At 32.0% G+C, this 21610-nt stretch overlaps 1 protein-coding gene and 1 pseudogene across 1 annotated transcript; one reads left to right on the top strand and one right to left on the bottom strand.

The window, feature by feature from the left end:
* Window positions 1-933: 933 nt before the first annotated feature.
* On the bottom strand, window positions 934-3572 carry LOC106293633 (pollen receptor-like kinase 5). Its single transcript, XM_013729303.1, has 3 exons — window positions 2771-3572; window positions 1859-2533; window positions 934-1764 (listed from the first exon to the last, which is right to left on the bottom strand). Exons 1-3 carry the CDS (start codon window positions 3480-3482, stop codon window positions 1091-1093), a joined length of 2061 nt encoding a protein of 686 aa, XP_013584757.1. The 5' UTR covers window positions 3483-3572; the 3' UTR covers window positions 934-1090.
* A 16190-nt stretch (window positions 3573-19762) lies between these two features.
* The window catches only part of LOC106295428, a 7710-nt pseudogene continuing 5862 nt past the window's right edge, over window positions 19763-21610 (top strand).

The following is a 21610-nucleotide window of genomic DNA, read 5'->3' as shown; positions in this document are numbered from 1 at the left end:
CTTCAGATTCAGGAAGAGGAAGCTGACGGCAAGTTGGTGAGGAGGCGGCGAGATTAGGTCTAGATGGATGTGACGTTTGCCTCCTCACTGCAACTTGCCTCTCAAATCCCAAGATGAAGTAGAAGAATCATGGCTGGATACTGATGAAGGTCATGGAAAAACACGAAGACGAAGGTGGTGGTGCGGCCGGTAGATGAAGAAGACAACAAAGTGGTGGTGTGTTTAGTTAGTAATTAGGTTAAAGCCTGGTTTAGTTTTTGGTTTATTTAGTTTGTTGGTTTATTATTTAATTAGATTTTTTTTTGTATTTTTGTAAACCAATTTAATTATAGATAATTTTAAGTAATAAAGAAAATTTGATTCTATGAATAATTTTAAATTTTAATTAAGTTTTTATTTTAAAATAATTAAATAAAAAATAATTCTAAAATAAATAATTTTGAAATAAATAATTCTAAAATAAATAAATTTTAATGTAAATAATAACAAAAAATTCATGCTATTAAAGACTCTTTAATTGCATAAAAAAATACTATAATATATGACAATAAGATAGCATCGCAAAAAATCGCTATCTAAAGTGCTTGACCTATTATGACGGGCGATGATACAACGCTTCATAAACCGCTTTCGTATTGATAGATAGCGGTTTTCGTCCGCTAATAAAAGCCATTTTTCTTGTAGTGAATTCAAAACCATTTTTACATAAATATTTTAAAAGTTTCTAATACACATCTCATCTTTCTCAAAGAGTTGTAAAAATCTACCTTATGAGAGAAAGAAAGATCACTCCACAAATGCTAATTGCTAGGACCAAAGAACAAGCACTAAAGCTGATGATAATGCTATAAAAGTCCAGGTTATGGTGAAGAACTAAAGCTGACAACGATGGGGATATACAGATACAAACTATATACATATTTGTTGGTCCATAAACTGCTCATACATTTTTCTTAATGATCTGCACTAACAATAGAAAGAAGAACAATCCATCACATGTTCTTCTTTCTTCTCTCGGGTAAAGCCACCACGGCACTTTTATACATGTTCAAATGATTCCTAGAAAGAAATGACTGAAAATCCGAATAACTCATCGATTCAACGAGTCATCATCGTCCCACAACATTGAAGAATATAAATCATTACTCACTCGTTGATCCATGGAACCAAACTCATCATCAGATTCTCCTTCTCTCAACATCTCAATCATCTCCACAGCTTCTCTCATCTCCATCCTCCTCTCTTCTTTCTCTTCACAACATCTCAACCCTATTTTCAACAAATTAATCATTTCCCCTTTACAATTCTTCTTCCCTTCCATTTCCTTGTCAAACACGTCACCTGTTTTCTTCTCCTTAACCATGTCACTAACCCAAGTCACAAGACTCATGTTTGGATCATAACCTTGCGACAAATAATTCTCATGGAATCTCCCTGTCAAAACCTCTAATATCAACACACCGAGACACCAAACATCTGTCTTCTTTGTCAAGACTTGTTCTTTTGCCGGTCCATACTCTGGTGTTTTGTATGCAGTCATGAAGTTGTGCGCGTGCTCTGAGCCCATCACTGGTCTTAGAGCGTAATCTGTTAGCAACGGCTCGAGTGATTCATCTAAAACCACGTTTGATGACTTTATATGACCGTGAGGGATAGTTAATGTTGGTAACTCGTTGAACAAGTAATATAAACCCTTTGCTACTCCTTTTATGATCTTTAGACGTGTGATCCAATCCAAACTAGGTTGATCCGCTGAATGATTAGCTGCAAAAACAAAGAACAAAGAATCCAAATTGTTAGTATAATTTGGTATTGAGATGAAAGTTTGTGAAATGAGTAATGAAATGTTAAAACATACTATGAAGATGGCTTGCCAAGCTATTATTAGACATAAACTGAGTGACTAAAAGCTTCTCTTCTCTCCGGTAATAGTAAGCGACGAGAGGCAATAGATTCGGATGGTTTAACCTCCCTAGCCTTCTCATATGCTCATGAAACTCATTTCTTCCGACATTGTTCATATGTTTATACCTCTTCACGACCAATGTTTGTCCGCTAGGTATTGCTGCTTTGTATGAAGCACCAAACGTTCCACTACCAAGAACTTCAGCTGAAGCTTTAAGAAGATCTTGAAGACCAAATCTTTGAACATTGTCCCGCACAAATAGAAGCCTGCCTCCTGGATCAGGCGTTGATCTTCTCCTTGCGTGATTCACAAGAGATTCCGCGGGTTTATTGGTCCTAACCACTGGTTCATGATAAGTGTAGCTCTCTACACTTTCCTTACCAGAGGAAGAATAAGCTGACAAGAAATTTCTTCTTCTTCTTGACTGAAGGAAACAGAACACAAGTGCGATGATCACTAGTAGTATGCCAAGAACAATCATAATGATCGCTATAGTGCTAAATGAACCGGTCTTGTTCCCCTGTGGAGGACTAAGAGGAGGACTTGGATGAGACCTTGGATCAACAGGAATTACTGGAGGGGAAATAGAACATGGACTTAAGGGAGGACCACACAAATCTTTGTTACCTACAATTTACAAAACATAAAAACATTCATGTTAAGCAATTTTTTTCTTATCAGAAATGAATAAATAATCCAAATTCATTTTATCAATTGTACATTGGCAAATATTTTTACAGCCCTAGCTAAGACAACAAAAATATATAATGAAAATTTTCAAAAATCATATATGTGTTTTAATCAGTCGTTTATGCGGCTTAATCCATGGGCCAGCACCATCCATACAGACCAATGAAAATGTACCTGCAAAAGAGCCTGGATCCATGTTTTGGAGGCTTTCAGGTATCGGTCCAGCAAGGTCATTGTTCTCAAAGCTAGCTAACTTAAGATCCTTCTGGTTGAAATGTGGTATCTGCCCTTGAAATTGATTACCATTTAGCCTCACCTCTACAAGCCTTGGCAAAGAAGCTAAAGAAGAAGGGATTGTTCCTCGGAAGGCATTATTAGCCAGCAAAATCTTCTTCAAATGAGGCATATCTTGAAATGCAAGCGCGGGTATCTCCGCCGAAAACCGGTTATTAGACAAATACAAAGATCTCAACGAAGTGAGCCTCTTAACTTGAGGCATTGGTCCATCGAATTCATTGTTCATGAAGCTTATGGTTCGTAGATTCTTCATAGGAACCAATGGGTCGAGGTCTAGTTTCCCGGTTAATTCAAGTCCCTCGAGTTGTAACCCCCAAACGTAGTTGCTACAAAGAACACCGAACCAATTTGCGTCATTTCCTTGACATGGTGATGTTGATGGATCCCAACTAAAAAACACCGAACCATTTGCTAATGTATATTTGAATCTCAAGAGACAATCTGCGTCTGAACCTGGCACAACCACTTGAGACATTACGGCCGGACATAACAAGGTGATGAAGATGATGATGAAGACAATACAAGAAGGTAGATTTTTCTTTGAAGCCGTGTTACACGCAAGCATAACCGGGTTCTCCCAATTGCGCATTGCGGTTACACACGTGATGGAATCGATTTGATCTCTGCGAAATCTTTCTTTTTGTTGTTTCTGTGTGTTCCGTGAGAGACAAGAAATTGTAAGAACGGAAAGAGGGAAGAACAAAACCTACCAAGAATAGACAAAGCACGAGTGTGTAAATTGGCAAAGATGTGATTCTTTTCTCCCTTTTTCTTTCTATTTTCGTTTTTGAATTTGTAACATCTTAAGATTGTTATTAGGTGAGAGAGAGATCAATGGGTAACCATTCAGTTATCTTGTTTAAGTTATATATATGTAATATCTTTGTTGTTTTCGTTTCTAGATGGTTTATTTGGTTGAACAAATTTCAAGAATTAGCCAATAACTCGTGAATTATTCTATACTAGTATTATCTCCCGTGCTATGCACAGATATTATTTTTATGTAAATATTTATTTATAAAAAATATAATGTATTTATAGAAATTATAATGAAAAAGGCAAATATATTTTCTTTCTTTGAATTATCACCACACAAATAATAAACACCTTCGAGCAAATGGAGATTTGATTTAGTCCATTGTGAGTATGTTATTGACATATTTTTATTTAAGTTTACCTTTTTTCTTTTTTTGACCATATGAGTTTTCCAATATCTAAAGAAAAAAAATTAATTAGGTCAGGAGAGAATATTTTCATTAAAAAGAAATTTAACATGATGCAATTTTAATTTGAGCATTGAAGAGTTTGACTCTTTTTAGTTTCACTAACCCTTTAAAAAAAGTTCTAATTTTGGATTTCTAAGTTTTATTTGCCGAATAAGTTCCACCCAATCGTAAATTTGTTTCTTTCTTTTCTCAATACACTAAAGGAATCAAATAAATCTAGTTTAAATATATTTTCTTATCTCCATTTTTGTTGTAATTTTTTTTTTATCTTTGTTAATGACAAAGCTTTGATTTGCTATTCTTTTATTGAAGATATAAGTTCTGAAAACACTCAAGGGCTATTTCTAATCTAAAATATGCAAAAAAGAAAAGAGATTATTGATTGAGAATAGAAAGAAACTGAACTAAATTAAGAGTAATCATAAACATTTTTATTTTGCATCAGTCAAAAATCTCAATCCAAAAAACGAAGAATATGAAGTGATAAATATAAAACTATTTTGTTATTTTCTCTTTTACCTTGGCTGGCTTTCCATTTCATGCGTCCCCCTTTCTGTGTCTTTATATGTTTTCTTCTTCTTTTTTAATCTGTAAATTTTTTTTTTATCTTTTTAATATGAATTCCTTTTAAAAAATGAATCTATGGAGAAGAAGAATGAGATAACGTAGGAGAGAAGGAGATCAAACAAAGAGTAAAATTAATAGATGGAAGGTTATATGGAAGATACAATTAACAGTTTTGAATCATGATCAATACTTTTGAACGTGGTGTTTATGGTTTTTCTGAACGTGGTATTGATAATCCGATTTTTTTTAGGGATTTAGTTATTGGATGTTGAGAAAAATTGGAATCGAATTTTTTTTTTTGTATTGACATTATTAATTTTTTTTATACATATTCCACATGTCACTTTTTGATTCGCCAAGCGACTTGCATTTTAATATATAAGGGATTGTATCTGGACTAATTAAACAATGTGTTATAAGTTAGAGCTTGTAGAATTTATGAATTTCTCTTTTATTGCCAGTTACACTACAAATTAAATAATATTCTTTCCGTTTTTAAAAGATTTTTTTGTAACTTTTAATAATTTTATTTATTTTTATTTTTTAGTAATGCTAAATTATAAATTTTAATTGATTGAATTTGTAGAATTACTATCGGTTTAAATTTGTTGAAAGTAGTTGATCATATGAAATAATGTATCTATAGTCAAAACTTAAATATTTTATTACTATTTTGAAAAAGACTACTAGTTTGCTTGAATTTTTTTACCGAGATATTTAGCTTGGCTTTATTATATGTCAAATGAATTAAATTATGTCATTGGGTAAATAATTAAAATATGTATAGTGACATTTTTTTATCTTCTATGTGTAGTAAAACAATTAAATACTATGCGCATTTAGCGACGAGTCGTGTTTCATTGTTAATTCGTTGTAAAGTTCATTATGACGAATTTATAACGAATGCATGCGTCGTTACGTTAACCCTCACTTTTCTTATAGTGAGTACGGAAAAAAAAATTTGTTTCTATTCAAAAGTCTTGTAAAGAAATTATAATTAGGCATGGGCATCCGGGTATTCGGGTCGGGTATTGTCGAATCTGGATCCTTCGGGTCCTAGCAATTTAGACCCATATAGGTACCTATAACTTTTCGGGTCGGTTCCGGATCGGGTCTGGTCGGGTCCGGATCGGTTCGAGTCTATAATTTCAATACCCGTAAAATACCCAAAATTTTTGGGTATATTTCGGATCCGGGTCGGTTCGGGTATTTAGGACCCGAAATAGATCTAAAATACCCGAACTGAACCCGAAAACTTTAAAAATACCCGAAGAACCGCAAAAATACCCAAAAATTTATCCAAAATCAGACCCGAAAACCCAAAATATACCATTATTTGCGGGTACTTCGGATATCCGAACGGGTCTCGGGTAGGACCCGGACCAGAACCGAGACCCGCGGGTCCAAAAAAAAAGATCCAATAGATACTTAGCATGGATCCGGACCCGGATCCGAACCTGTATTTTCGGGTCGGTTATGGTTCGGGTCTTCGGATCTGGGTAAAATGCCCAGGCCTAATTATAATGATGACTTTATAATGCCTTTTTGAAATTCTGGAATTGACGATTTTATCGCAATTTGGAAGAGTTGATTTTTTTGTCCGACAATGTTAACTCGTGAGAAGACAAAAAAAGGAAGCAAAGACATCGATTCGAGTTCGAAAGAGAGAAAATGAGAAATTTTATTATATAGTGGATGGAAATCAAAATAAAATAAAATAATATGAGAGGTCATATCTTTTTTTTTTTTTTTTTTTTTTAGCAAATGTCATATCTTTTTTTTTTTCCCTGAAATTCTTCGAAGAGAACGCCTAATAGGTCAAATGCTTTTAAAGCAAAGCTGGACCCATTCAATTGGTCGGCATTTGCTTGAACGAGGAAAAACAACGCCATGTGAATTTTCGAGTACACGCACCTTTTCTCTGTGTTTTAACCTTTTACATTAAAAAAATTTTGTATAGATTTTTGTTTAATGTCGATTAAATCGGATTTAATCAATAATTTTGGAATAAGCATGGTTAAAAGTTTGGAACCACCACATGATAGTAAACTCGACAAAACTGGAAGATAAATAAGCCTATAAAAAATGTTTTTTCCTGTAAAATAATGTTGGTATAGAGTGGCACCGATAAAAATACACAGTAAAATCTTCAGGAACTTAAAGAACCACCGATGAAAAAAAACATAAATTTTGACTTCAAACAACCACCACTTAAAGGGAAGTAGGAAAAGAGAAAATACAAACTGAAGTTTAAAGAGTATACAGAATTATTTTGGTGCAAGATCACCAAACGACCTGGCATATATAATATAAATACAAATTTAAGAAGATAATGTATCGACAAACTATGAAAAAAGCGAACACCTACTTCACGAAAATCAACTAAACAGAAAGGGAGACCTGGAGAAATTTGTTCTTGTCGCTGGTAATCTACTGTCCATACCAATTTAATTAATTTGTTCAAGCTGGAAGTTAGTTTTAATTATATTTCCTTCTTAGTAATAAAGAATTTTTTCACATTTAACAGTGCATTGGAGGCTACATTGTGTAAACTATAATATTTTGTGTTGACTTTTTATGAGAGTAAATTTTGAAGGTAAACGTTTTTAGTAGCATTTCAGAGCAATTCTTGAATATCTCTATATCGCATCTATAATATTTCATTGGAATCACAATTTCACATCTTCCAATAAATCATTTGGTAAATTTGAAAAGTAAAAAACGACAAAAGTTTAATAGGAAAGACACTTCTCCAATCAACAATCTGCAACTTGTTTCTGCTGAAGTAGATGCTGGAGAAAGGCAAAAAAATGTTTCTCTTGAAGCACAATGCTGAAGAAAGGCAAATCTTAAAGAGGAATAAGAGGAAGGTCACCATGATCTTCAAAACATACTTATTGAGACAGCCACACTTTGGATACCCTAGATCGACGACTTATGAATCAATAATGATATAGTTAGTGGATTAGGGTGGAGTCTTAAAGATCTAAAGAGTGTTGAATCATTTGGTGTTTATGGTTGCAGCAGAAATCTCTCAGTCTTACTTGCTGATATATATTACTTGCTGATATATATATATATATATAAATAATAAGAAAAGAAAAAGATAATTTTATGTTTTCAAATTCAAAATTTTTATAAAAAATTTCAAAATTTTATTTTTGAAACTATTTTTTGAAATTTTATTTTCAAAATTTTAGTTTGTTATTTTTATTTTTTAGAAAAATTAAACTTCACCCCTTAACTATAACCCTAAGTTCTAGATTAGTTAACCCTATGGGTATAAGTGTATATTCACCTCTTTAATGAAATATTTTGGTCATTTTGATCCTTATGAACTATATTTGTGACAAAAAAAATTTAGGGCTATTTAATGGTATTTCTCAATAACATATTGGAGCAAATTTTTTTTTTGTTATAGAAATTCTTCATTTTAGAGAAGAATATCAAAATAAAATGAACATGATTTTAGCTTTGAGTTCTCATAAATAAATATATAGGTCCGATTGGTAATGGCTGTAGCTTTAAAAAAATTTCTGTAAAAAAAAATTTGTAGACTTTTTACTGTGGCTTTAGATTTTTTACTGTTGTAGAATTTTATGGAAAGCATAAAAAAATTGATGTGGATATTTGGCTCTACAAAACACTTGTACAACAATACGTTATTTCAAGAGTTGTGATTTTAAAAAAAATTATTAAACCTTGATTGCTGTGAGTTTGGTGATGTAAAAATATATGGGGCTGTAGAAAGCATTTACATCAACTATCAATCACACCCAAATGATAATATGAATGATCGAATGATAACTATTAATAACAGAAATAAAAAAAATTCGAAGGTTTATCTTTTCATCCTAAAACTTGTGTTGATTTTTAAAAAGTTGTCAAAATGTTTACAGATTTGTCTTTTCATAATGATATATTTTCATCCTAACAATTACATTGGTTTTTGATTGTCAAAATGTTTAAGAATGCATTTTTTTCATCCTAAAAATTGTATTTGCATTAAGGAGTTATTTTTCAATCTAAAGATGTGTTTTTCATTGTATAAATTACGTCAAAAAATTTAAGGGGCTGTTATAATATTTATGGATGTAATTTTTCATCTTAGAAATTGCGTATGTTTGTAAAGAGAATTTCTTGGTTCATTTTCATATCTACTTTTATATACCAAAATGTATTTTTTTCATCCTAAAACATGGTTCACAAGGATCAAATGATATAGTTAATAATAGTAGATGTACTACGTACATACCATCTTAGTTGTACTATCTATAATTATTTTAAAGAAAAGGTTTATAAATAATATTATGGCATTCATTGTTAAGTTTTTTTGTTAAGTTGTCACTTGAAATTGCTTTGTAGCTAGGTTTCATTGCAATATATGCAAGAAACAAAGAAAATCACAAATACTAATATTTTTAAGAACGAATATTCGATCTGATCCGTTATATACATATGCCTAAATAATTATATATTATATAAGTATCATATTTTATATCATTTTATAATATTTTATTTATTATATTAGTTAATAGAATTTTAAAATGTAAATAATTTTTTATTTTTGTATAAAAATTTATTATTTTATCTTATCTTTGAATTTTTCTTTATTTTATTTTTATAGATCGAATCAGATACCCCTGTAATTTTTTACAGATATTTAGAACACCGAATATGCGAATAGTTATTGATCAGTTCATACAAAACGGATCGGACGAATATTTCTAAAGATCTGGATATTTGATTCATGCATATCCCTAGTGTGTACCATTTTGTCCTCTCCTCTGTTATTATACCCAAGGATTTATAAAAAAAAACGATTTATTAGCTGAAAAGATGCATAATTTAGTATGGTAAACCCATAAAGCAAAACTTACGTAAGGTGAAATTATATCGCAATGCATTTTATAAATCAATAAGTATATGTTCAGTCAATTAGTCTCTTAGTTTGGTCTAAGGTCAATAATGTATAGAACTTTGATTTTTATTTTTGTGAAATAATATATAGAATACTTTGATTGTTCACTGAAGACTCGAGGTCTACCCAAAAAAAAAGGAAACAAAAAGTTGCTTATTGCGTTCATACATTCGCCCGCACATAAAATAAAATAGAGCAGCTAGTTATTTCATTTTCTTGAATCATGTGCTAGTGCCACCCATTGTTTTGCTTTTGCTCGTGTTTATTTCATTACGATGAACTGGAATGATATATGTTTATATATATTCTTTAAAAATAGGGCTTCTTCGTCCAATAACCAAATTCATAATAAAAATTAGGTGGATTGACATTGATGTTGATATAATGAAAAAATTATCATTTATGCTATAATTTATCCGGTTATATCCTCTTTAATTACAAGTGACCGGTGAAAAAAAAGAGATAACGTCATATGTTTTAAGGTGTGGACACTTTAATAGCTACCTGTTCAGAATGAGAGATATGGAAGACATCCACGTAACTTGTGTTTATTACCACATACAATTTTAAATTAGATTAGTGATGTGGTTTCATGAAATAAATAAATAAATTAATGGTATAAAAACTGAAATGAATTTAGTGCATAATGAAAAATAAAAGGATGGTTTCATTTCATATGAGAAATAATATATGACTCTAACCCAACACACAACTCTTAAATGTTAAACCCATACGTAACTTTTGAATACTAAACCCTAAACTGTTATCAGTAAACTCAAACCTCAATCCCCACCTTCCAAATACTAAACCCTAAATGCTAATCACTAAACCCTAAATCTTAATCACTAAACCCTAAACCCAAATATAGACCCTAAACCCAAGTGACCCTAAACCCAGATAGAATGTAATAAAAAATATAATATGGTTTACTAAACCCAAACATCTACTTACTAAATTTAAACCTTATGCATGAACCTATAAACTCAAATACAATCTATAAATTATTTTCCAATATTGGACACTTGAAGGCATATTTACTTAGTTAGCATGTTACATATCTTCTATTCCATATAGTGTAAGTAGTATAGTAAACGAATATTTAAAATAATCAAAAAAATTCAATGGTGTATCCATAGTATGAAATGCAATAGTAAATTCTCTTCACCCGAAAAATACAACAATACAAGACACACCATTAATTATTAAATCTAAACTCTAATTAAGAAAGCATAAACCCAAATAGTATATATATAATATGGTTTACTATACACAAACCTCTACTTAGTAAATCTAAACCTTATGCATGAACCTATAAACTCAAATACAATCTATAAATTTTTTTCCAATATTGGACACTTGAAGGCACATTTTGAATATTAAACTTTAAACTGCTATCACTAAACCCAAGCCTTAACCACGCACCTTCCAAATACTAAACTTTAAACTCTAATCACTAAACCCTAAACTCAAGTATAGCCCTAAACCCAAATAGAATGGAATATAATTGAATAAAATAAATAGTATAGTACATATTGGTGAACAAAATAGAACACTCTTTATTAATTGTCAAATGAAACGATACATGTTCACTAAACCCAAATCCCAATCCCGCCCTTCTAAATACTAAGCTCTAAATCCTAATCACTAAACCCTAAACCCAAGTATAAACCCTAAACCCAAATATAAACCATAAACCTTAAACTCTAAACCCAAATCTCAATACTATACTATTCCTTTCCCGAATATAGTATAGACGATAAGTTCATCCTCTTCAATTCTTGTTTTGTCAAACATGCTGATACACCTTCACCTCGTTCACCGTCGTTATTCTTCACTACCATAAAGAGATCATCTTCATCTCTTCTCCTTTTTTTCCGACACGGCGATGCTTTTACCGGTCCGCCGTCGTTATTCTTCACCATTGGATCACTAAAACAAAAAAAAAGAAACGAAAACAAAGTATGAAAACAAAAGCATGATGTAAGAATCAATGATTTAAGAGAAAGAGAAAAAGAAATGAAAGAGTTGTTATATATGTTTGCTCACCATATACGCCTTCATCGTTGCTCTTTGTTCTTCTCATGAGAAGAAATTCAGTTCAAGAAGATGTGTGCATAATAAAAGACCACGTTCATCTTCATCTTCATCTTCATGAAAGCTATCTAATTATCTTGAGAGGTGAGAGTGAATACAACGTGGCCACATATTTTACTTGTTACATTAATTAATTATTTATTTAATTTTTTTTTGTAGTAGGTTTCACCGGTTGAATATGGAGACAATATGGTAATAATGTATATTATGTACCGGGTATATAGATAAATTAGAGCTTTTAAATAGTGGGTGAATTATAATTTGTTTGAAGGTTATACAGCCCAAATTTCCCTTAAAAATAACTAGAAATATATTAAACAAAATCAACACAAATCCGGGTTTCATGGTCTAAGTTGTTAACGCCATCAACATATATATATATATATATATATATATATATATGAAAATAAAAAGTAATGGTTTCGGTTAAGAGTGGACGTTCTGATACTCATCTAAGTCCGATTTGGATTTCGGGTTTTCGGGAATAAAGATTTCAGTCCCATTAATTTATTTATAAATTTGGTTCGGATTCGGTACAGATCTTTTCGGCTTTGGTTCGAATTTTGATAACCTTTTTGGATTAGTTTAAAAAAATTTAAATTCATATACCTTAAATTTTTCAAAATCCAAAATTAAAAATAACATATTACATATAAATTTGAATAATGTATGATAAAATACCTAAACTTAACATGTAAATTGGTTTTGACTAAATATTTAGATAGAAAATAAATAGAAATTTCAAGTATTTTTGGTGTTTCTAGTATTTTTAACTATTTGACATTTATTTTTGACTATCTACTCTAGGAGTGGGCGATCGGATATCCGTTCAAGTTCGAGTCGGATATTTCAGATTTTTGGATATTTTGGTATAGAGGTATAAAACCCGTTCGGATATTTCTATACTTCGGGTCGGGTTCGGGTATTTTTTAGTCCGGGTTCGGATATTGAGATTTTAAAAGAAAAAAATTAAATTTTTCATTTAATTTTAGGTTTATTTTATTTAAAAATATAGATTTCACTTAACTGATTTTTTTTTATTTTTTAATAGATTGAAAGATTTGGAGATAACATTTCAAAAATAAGTAAACATTAATTTGGCTATTGTTTTGAAATTTTGAATGTAACTTTTGTTAATACATGAAACAAAAAACTTGACATGCATTTAAATTGAGTGACAAATCATTTTCTCCGTAATTATATGTATATTATATGATCTTAAAGTATATGTAACATCAATATAAATATTTTAAATAAAATGAGAGATGTAAACATGAAATATAAGATAAGTATACATATGTTAAATCTTCGAATATCCATTCGGGTTCGGAATTACCCGTTCGGGTTCGGATATTCAATCTCTCCTAAATCAATATTCGTTCGGATATTTTTCTATTTTGGTTCGGGTTTTTCGGGTTGAGTTCGGATACAGATTCGGGTATCGGGTAAAATGTCCACTCCTAATCTACTCTATTAAAATAGAGTACTATTTTAAATTTGTCTTTGGGTCACAATATTTGGTCCATTTAATACACTATTTACTCCAATGGATTAATTTGTCTTCGTTCAAATAAAATCCTCCGCTTAATAGGCTAATATAACAAACTCATATCGAAATTACATCACATTATGTACGTAATATTAAAGTACTTATCTCAATGAATTAATAATCCATGTACATATGTCGTTGGGAAAGACAATACTCTTCATCAAGTGATGCCATATCACCAGCTTTTTTAATATATTTACCTTCAATGAATGTATATGTACAAATATAGTATCATAATTTTATGATACACGATTTAGATTGATTCGGAAGTATAATTTAAATCTCATCACCCTTATACATTATTGTTTGTATATTAGTTATGTTCTATATTAAAACTTTAATGTAGATGATGGAAACCCAGTTCATCAGAAAAATGATTTCGATGGCAAGCGCAAAGTATTCAAGTAGTCATAAAAAAGCTTCGAACAAGTTCTCTATAGGTCTTTCTTAAAAAAAAAGAAAAAAATTTCTGCGTTGTACGCTTTTGTTCAGATGTTTTACATGTGCTATGTGAGGATGATCAATAAAAAAATTAATATAGATGCTAACATAGACGATTTTCTTATACATTTACAAAATGAAACAAATATATGCATGAATGTACGGGTCAAAATCTAGTTTGTATATATTTTCAAGTATTTTGGACAACTTCAAAATATTTTATATATTTGAATATTTATTTTTATGCTAAATCTGAAATAATTAATATATTTAAAATATAAATAGGATTTGGATATATTTGGATATCCTGAATATTTTGGTTTGGGACGAATAATGTTTCGATTTTCTAGATACCAAAATTTTGAACTCATTCGAATATTTAAATAATTTTAGTTTGGGTTGATACTACTTTTTTAGATCGGATTGGCATGAATGATCAGCTAGCTGCTTTGTTGCTATCACGCATTATGTTCGGTTCTTCAGATTTAGATTTTTTTCCAACCCTAATTTCGGTTAATAGAAAACTGATACGTTAGAATTGACTATGGTAGTCCGGAACATCATGCCCAATGGTAAGGACAAACTCCTTCCTGCACCCATATTGTGAGTTCAAACTCTGCTGGAGGAAACTATTTCATGATATCTTTGAACACCACACAGATATGAACATATGGTTTAAAACTTATTTACATACCCGAAAAGAAGATCTATCCGTGGACTGCATCTCTTTTTAGGGATTAGTCTGGAACCTTCCGTAGGTCTGGGACACCCTCGCATTAAAAAAGAGAAAAAGAATCGACTCTGCTAAAACTTGGTAAGCCTAGCCCAGGACATTTCACCCACTCTCTTTAACTACTAAGTATTTCATTTATGTCATCATTTAATATCTTTATAGTATTTAGTATTATCTTTCTGCTCTTTTGAGCTCTTATACCACCTTTTGGTGGGTCTTTTCTTTTTCTCCACTTTGTATTTGGATAACAATGCTATTGCATTGAACCGTAGCAATTGAAATTTCAGTGTTAAAAAAACTGTATTTAAGTATTAGGTTTAAAATCATCCAAGATTTAAAGCCGGGTTTTATTTTGTTTATTTTATTTGGACTTAGATCTCATGAAATTTTATGGTGTCCGCCTATTTAGGTTATCGACTTTTTTCTTTAACTTTGTTTGTATTAATTAATTTTGTAAAGCTTTTTTTTATCAAAATTTTTTTTAAAGCGTTTAAAGTTTTTTATAATATTTTTACATATGTCCATGATTAGGTTTTGAGTAACAAAAACCCAACTAATAATCAAAAACCCACTAAAGCCTAAACCAAATCCAAACCAACATTAAAATCCAATAAAGTTTTAGGTTTATAAAAAACGAAAACCTTACAGAAACAGCGGAACCCGCGATCTCCGTCCGTCGTAAGAAAACTCTAGAAGACAGAACACCATCCTGAGCAGAGAAGATACAAACCACCTCTTCAAACCAATAACACCAAAAATGGACTGATACGTGAAAAGAGCCACGACGTCAGCACAAAGAACTGCCATCAAACCACCACCGCATGTGAGCCAGAGAACGCTAACGAGCTTCATGACAAGAACAAGAGGAGGGTTCGAACTTACTCCAAACAAAAACGAAAGGCGAGACAAAATGAGCCAACGGAGGAAGAAAATGCCAGTAAAAATTTGTAGAGAGGCAAATATGCCGTCCCCAAGCATTGTGACATCCGACGAGCATTCACCACAACCCACTTTGAATTCTCTTTCCCAATTTATAGATAATTTTTTTTTTTAAAGAATAGAGAAATAGGATCTCATCTTGATCCTTAGAGTTCTTTCCTCGGATCACTCCCTGATCCTAACCAGTCCTCGACCACCTATGATGATCGACAGAACAACTTTTTTCAAGGCCACCGCACCACACACATTACTTTAGCGCCACCGCAACTCCATCAAACAAAATATCAACTGCCAAATCCAGAGCCCAAATGCAATTAGAAGGAGGAAAAAAGGACCGGAGACCATTAGAGCAGTCCTAAAATAACCGGTAAGCCACCGAAGCCGAAACACAAGTCAAATGCCGCCATGTAAAACCTAAGTAAACATAAAGGATGAAGCGAAGTGACTTTCGCACCACGAGAGGCGACATCAGAGAAGCGAGAGAGAAATGAGAAAATAACGACCCAGGGTTTTGTGTTTTTAGAGGAAAGTTAGATAGTTTTTTCTTTCTACCCACTCCAGCTTCTAGTTAGTTTTTCTTTTATCATGTCATCTTTGCTTCTATTTTAATTTTCTGGTAATGGTTGTAAAGACATTTATAGCCAATGAAATAATATGAATTTAAGAATAATACGAACAAGAGAGTAAATACCATAGATATGTATGTTAGATATATATGTTGCCAAAAACAATTGTTTGACAAAAACTAAATATGACCCGGAAGCATGGCCGGACTTTTCTACTGAGCTGGAAGAATTTATAAAGTTGAAAATCAGATTCACACTACAAGAAAAATGAGTTTTAATAGCAGACCGGGATAGCGTTTTTTTCGATTGTGCTATGGTTGACATAACTATTACTTTTAGATAGCGTTTGTATATTTGGAAACGTTATAATAGAGGGGCATATTTGAAAACGCTATAATAGCGTATGTTTAATAGCAAAGCATTTTAAAATGCTATGTTTGGCTTTTTAAATCCCTAAACCCTAAACAAGTTTTAAAAATCTACTCATAATATAAACTTAAAAACTTTAATATTCTTGTACTATAACTTCAAATCTTAAACTTAAACTCAAAATTTATTCTTTTTAGTTTTAATATATAATTCCAAATACACAAACTTGAATTTCTCAACCAAACTCTATACCCTAAACTCTACCTTCAAACATAAGTCATGCATCCACTAAATATAAACTATAAATCTAAGTTTCAATAATTTAACAAATTTCAAATCTAAATATTAATCAAAAATATTTATACTCTTAAAATTCCAAACCCCTGAATCATAACATAACTCTTAAATTTGTATTTTTTAAAAAATACTTAACATAACTCTAATTATTCAAACCCTATTATGAAATTTTTAAAAGTCATAAATTCAAAAAATTCAAATCAAAATTTATATCTCAAATGTTAAATTATAATATCTAATCTTTAAATTTAGGCAAGTTCTAAAAAAATAAATAAAAAGAAATGTAAAACTAATTTTTGTTGCCTCTATTTTATGGCCATTGATTAATTCTAATCCAAAGGTTAAAACTATTTTTTTTTTGTCAATCTTCAACCTTTTCTCTTATTGGTTAATTTTTTTTTCTCAAAGACCACAATTTTTAGCAATTGATGAACTTTAATCCAATGGTTACAATTAAATCTCTCTCTTTCTCATTTATCTTCTCCTATACGTCTCTCTAGTTGACCAAAAAAACCCATCGATATTGCAGAGAAACATATCCAGTCTCTACGCTTTATCCTTCTTTACCAGTCCCAATGATCCCAACTTCTCCTCCGCCACAGCTACTCCCCCCCCCCCAACGCTGACGGTCGGGAAGTGCGGTGGGACCGAGATCTTCAAGGTTCCGATTATGTCTGCAGTTCATCCAAATCGGCCTCCCAGTTTCGAGGCCAGACCCCATCCTCATAAGCAAAGTCAAATCAGACGGTTCTTTGAGCTGGACAATTGTGGGCTGGAGCTGAGGACGGTGGATTGAAGGTATGTTACTTCATTGGACTCAATAAACAACATATAGTTTCTACAAAATGGTCCTTGTCAAATTTGCTTGTATGGTAAACAGTTTCGACATCATCTCTCTCTCATTGTTTGATTTTGATATTTTTTTTAATAACAGAATGAGACGTAGGAAGAAGGTGCGACCGAGGTGGTGCGGAGATGAAAGAGGAAGAAGAAATGCGGCGAGGTGAATGGGATGAGCTTGAGGTGATGGATGCCGCGAAGACAATGAATCGTCAGATCTGAAGAAGCTGTGGCAGCAGACGTTAGGGTCATGGTGTGGAGGTGGAGCCAAGCACGAAAAAGATAGATGTGGCGGCAGTAGATGATTGAAAATGGACTTTAATTAGGTTTAGAAATTTAGGTTTAGTTTCTATTTTTTTTCAAAAATTGGTTTAGCTTGGTTTAGTTTGGTTTAGTTTAATATACCAATCCTTAAATATGTAAATAATATCGATATATAAATTTTTTATAATATTTTTATTTGTAATTTTTTTTTAAGTTTTAATACTGTAAATAATAAAGAAAATAATACGCTATTAAAAAATATTTAATTGCACACAAAAAAACGCTATAGTATATGACAATAAGATAGCAGCGCAAAAAACCGCTATCTAATGTGTCTGATCTACTATGACGGGCGATGATACATCGCTTCATAAACCGCTATCGTATCGTTAGATAGTGTTTTTCGTCCGCTAATAAAAGCTTTTTTTCTTGTAGTATCACGAAGTTCTCGATTGTCTTTGTTCCTCGCTCGGAAAATGTATCGTCTTATTCATTAGCTAAGATAGCGAGATCCTTCCATAGGGAATTGTATTATATTGGTTGTTCTGTTCCGGTTTGGTTCCCTAGACCACCTCAAGCTTGAGTAATAGAATATCCGTTTGAAGAAAAAAAATAAAAGACAAAAACTAAATATAGAATTGCTCAAAAGAGGATTCATTAAAGATATAAAAACACTTCTACCCTTACTTTACTTAAATATAAACAATTATTTCAATAACAAATTAAATATATATTTTTAATTATTTTAATTTAAAAAAAATAATTCGGACGTTTTTTGATTTTTTGGAATTCTTTTTTTCAAAAAAAAATTCAAATTTTATTTTGAAATATGGAAATTATTTTAAAAATATTTTCAAATTATTATTTAAAATTTTAAATATTAATTTAAAAAAAAATCATAAATCTCATCCTTAATATCCGAACTCTAAATCTAGATTAATTAACCTAAGAGTATAAGTATTTTTACCTTTTTAATGAAACTTTTTGGTCATTTTGACCATTGAATGTTATATTTGTTATAAAAAATAACTTTTTAGTTATATTATATGGAATTTCTCTATTATTAATCAATACCTTTTCTTTTCAAAATAGTCCATGTTTTAGAAAATAAATATTTAAAAAAATATATTTTATATTTTCAATATATTTTTTATTAGTTAATAATGATGATAAGTCATTTTATAAAAAAATATTTTTTTTTAGATTTTAATTGTTTAAAATTGTGAAAATAACTAATCATAAAAAATAATATATTTATAATCAAAATATAATATATTTTTAAATATGTATAAAAACTTTACAGCATATATCATTTTGAAATAGAATGAATAAAAACTAAGTCAAGCATATTAATAGTGATATCATTATACTCCACAAACAAAAACAATAATTTGATTTTCAGACAACCTGATCAAGCATCAAGATTATTATTATTATATCATACTAGTCATCAATCCTCGTAATACCATTGGACTGACAAAAATAAAAATAAAAAAGTTCTTGGACCACAACCGGGGTGCTTACCGCGGTGCTTAACCATTTAAAAAAAAATAAAAAAAGTAAGCAGCAGCGCTTGAACAAGCGCAGTAAGCGTCGGTTGTTCCCACTGTTCGCGGGTCCCACTGATACGTGGCGGTTCGCCATTAGTTTATTTTTAATTTTTTTTAATCAGACAAAAACCAAAAAAAAAAAAAAAAAAATTAAGCACTCCGTTTGGGGTGCTAGGGTTAATTATGCCCTTAGAGCACCATTAACCATGAGTGCTTAAGGGGTGCTTATCATTTTTTTAATTACAAAAAAAAGGAAAGAGAAAAAGAAGAAGAAAAAGTGCTTAATTAGGCATCAAAAGCAGCTGTTGCTTGCACTGTTCGCGGGCTCCACAGATACGTGGCGGCCCGCGATTGGTCATTTTTTTATTTTTTTTTAAGCACCCCAATTTAAGCAACTGGTGGGTTAACGGTGCTCTTACGCGCTTTTGAAAAATATCAACAATGGCAAATACGTAAATATAAATAGCCAAAGGGGCATTTTGTTTATATAAAGAGGAGGATAAAAATGAAGCGAACGATTATTATTCATTCTCCACCAAGGTGGACAGCAAGTGGTAGCAACAAAGCACTTCTCTTTTGATTCTTCATATCATAAACCAATAAATCTTTTGCTTCAATCCGCAAGAATCAATCTCTCTCTCTCTCTCTGCAAAACCAAACCAGGTTCGTGTTCTTGATTTCAAAGTTTCCATCTTTATTCTCTTCTGTCGGGTGCTTTTGCTGAGTTTCTGTTTCTGGAAGTTTCTTGTTTGAATAAGTAAGTTGTGCTGAAATAGAGTTATCAAGATTTAGGTTATGTAAGATCCATATGTAGCGCAGAACTACAGTTGAAAGCTATGAACTTTGTCTTCCTTACTGATGGTTGTTGTCTGTTGGGTTAATCTTCACTTGAATCTATCTAGATAAAGTCACAACCTTTAAGGTTGTCTCTGTGATAAATCATGTTCTAAGCAACTGATTTTTTTGGTGGCAGATAGTTGTAATATGGAGGCTACGAAGAAACATATAATTCAAGATAGATCTTCAATCTTTTATCATCAACCATCTTCACTCCAGCAAATGAACCTTTCTGTTCAAACATTTGATTGTTACTGCACACTTGAATCCTCTCCAGGCACCAAGTCTCATGCATGTCTTAACAACAACACTTCTTCAACCACTAGCTTTTCCTCTAACGGCAACTCATCAGAGTTGAATCATTCTCCTGAGGACAACAGCAACTCTCCCCTAAGCGGTTCTTCAGCAACAAACAACAACGAGGCAGAGCTTAGTCTCATGCTGAAAGAATTGGAGACTGCAATGATGGAGCCTGAACTAGACAACAATGATAAGAGATTGTATGTTATTTGTTTCTGTTCCGCCCAACCTCCCTCTCTTGTATTCTACACTCTAGAAGTACAAGCCAAATATAGAGATCTTCTCAAGACGTCTCACACGTCGAGAGCCTGAGATCAAGACCCTAGTCTATAGATCTTTACACAGTACTCAAAAAGACCCTTTTCTTTCTCTTCAAACTATTATTTATTCTCCTCTCATTGTAACGGCCTCGTAACAACCCCTTAGTCCACGTCAACACTCACTTCCTCTTTATCTTCTTCTTCTCTTCTCACAGCTCCCTTCTTCTTACGTTAATACACCCTCCATGGCTTATCATTACCCCCCCAAATCAAATTGAGCTTGTCCTCAAGCTCGAATGCAGGGAAATCACGCTTCAAATCTCGGACACGCATCCACGATGTCTCATGTATAGGCAACCCTTTCCACTGCACCGAAACCTCCAAATAACCCTCGTCATCATAACGATAGCTAGCCAACGCCTCAGGGTATAAGACAAATTCCGCACTCTCTTTCAATGTTGATGGTAACTCAGTGACAATATGGTTCTTCCCCAACACCGGCTTCAACTGCGAAACATGAAAAACCGGGTGTATCTTATAGTCAGCAGGTAGTTGCAAGCGATAAGCGACCGGCCCAATCCTTTCCAATACTGTAAAAGGACCATAATATTTCGCGGCTAGTTTGCGGCAAAACGTTTTTGCCAAAGTCTTCTGACGGTAAGGTATGAGTTTCAAGAAAACCGAAGATCCCACCGAAAATTGAAGATCACGCCTATGTTTATCAGCACTGTTCTTCATCGCAGCCTGTGCTTTTATTAAAAATTCTTTAGCATGTTGCAACATCTCATCTCGCTCTTTCAACATAACCTCCAACTCAAAATTCATAGTAGAACCGTCTTCATACCGCAGCAATGATGGTGGTTCCCGACCATATACCAACTTGAAAGGAGACGTATGTGTGGAAGTGTGATAGGATGTATTATACCAATACTCACACCAAGACAAATACTTGCTCCATTGCTTG

The sequence above is a fragment of the Brassica oleracea genome, chromosome C5 (assembly GCF_000695525.1).
Source record: "Brassica oleracea var. oleracea cultivar TO1000 chromosome C5, BOL, whole genome shotgun sequence".
Taxonomy (NCBI): Eukaryota; Viridiplantae; Streptophyta; class Magnoliopsida; order Brassicales; family Brassicaceae; genus Brassica; species Brassica oleracea.
This window is presented reverse-complemented; position numbering and strand designations above follow the sequence as displayed.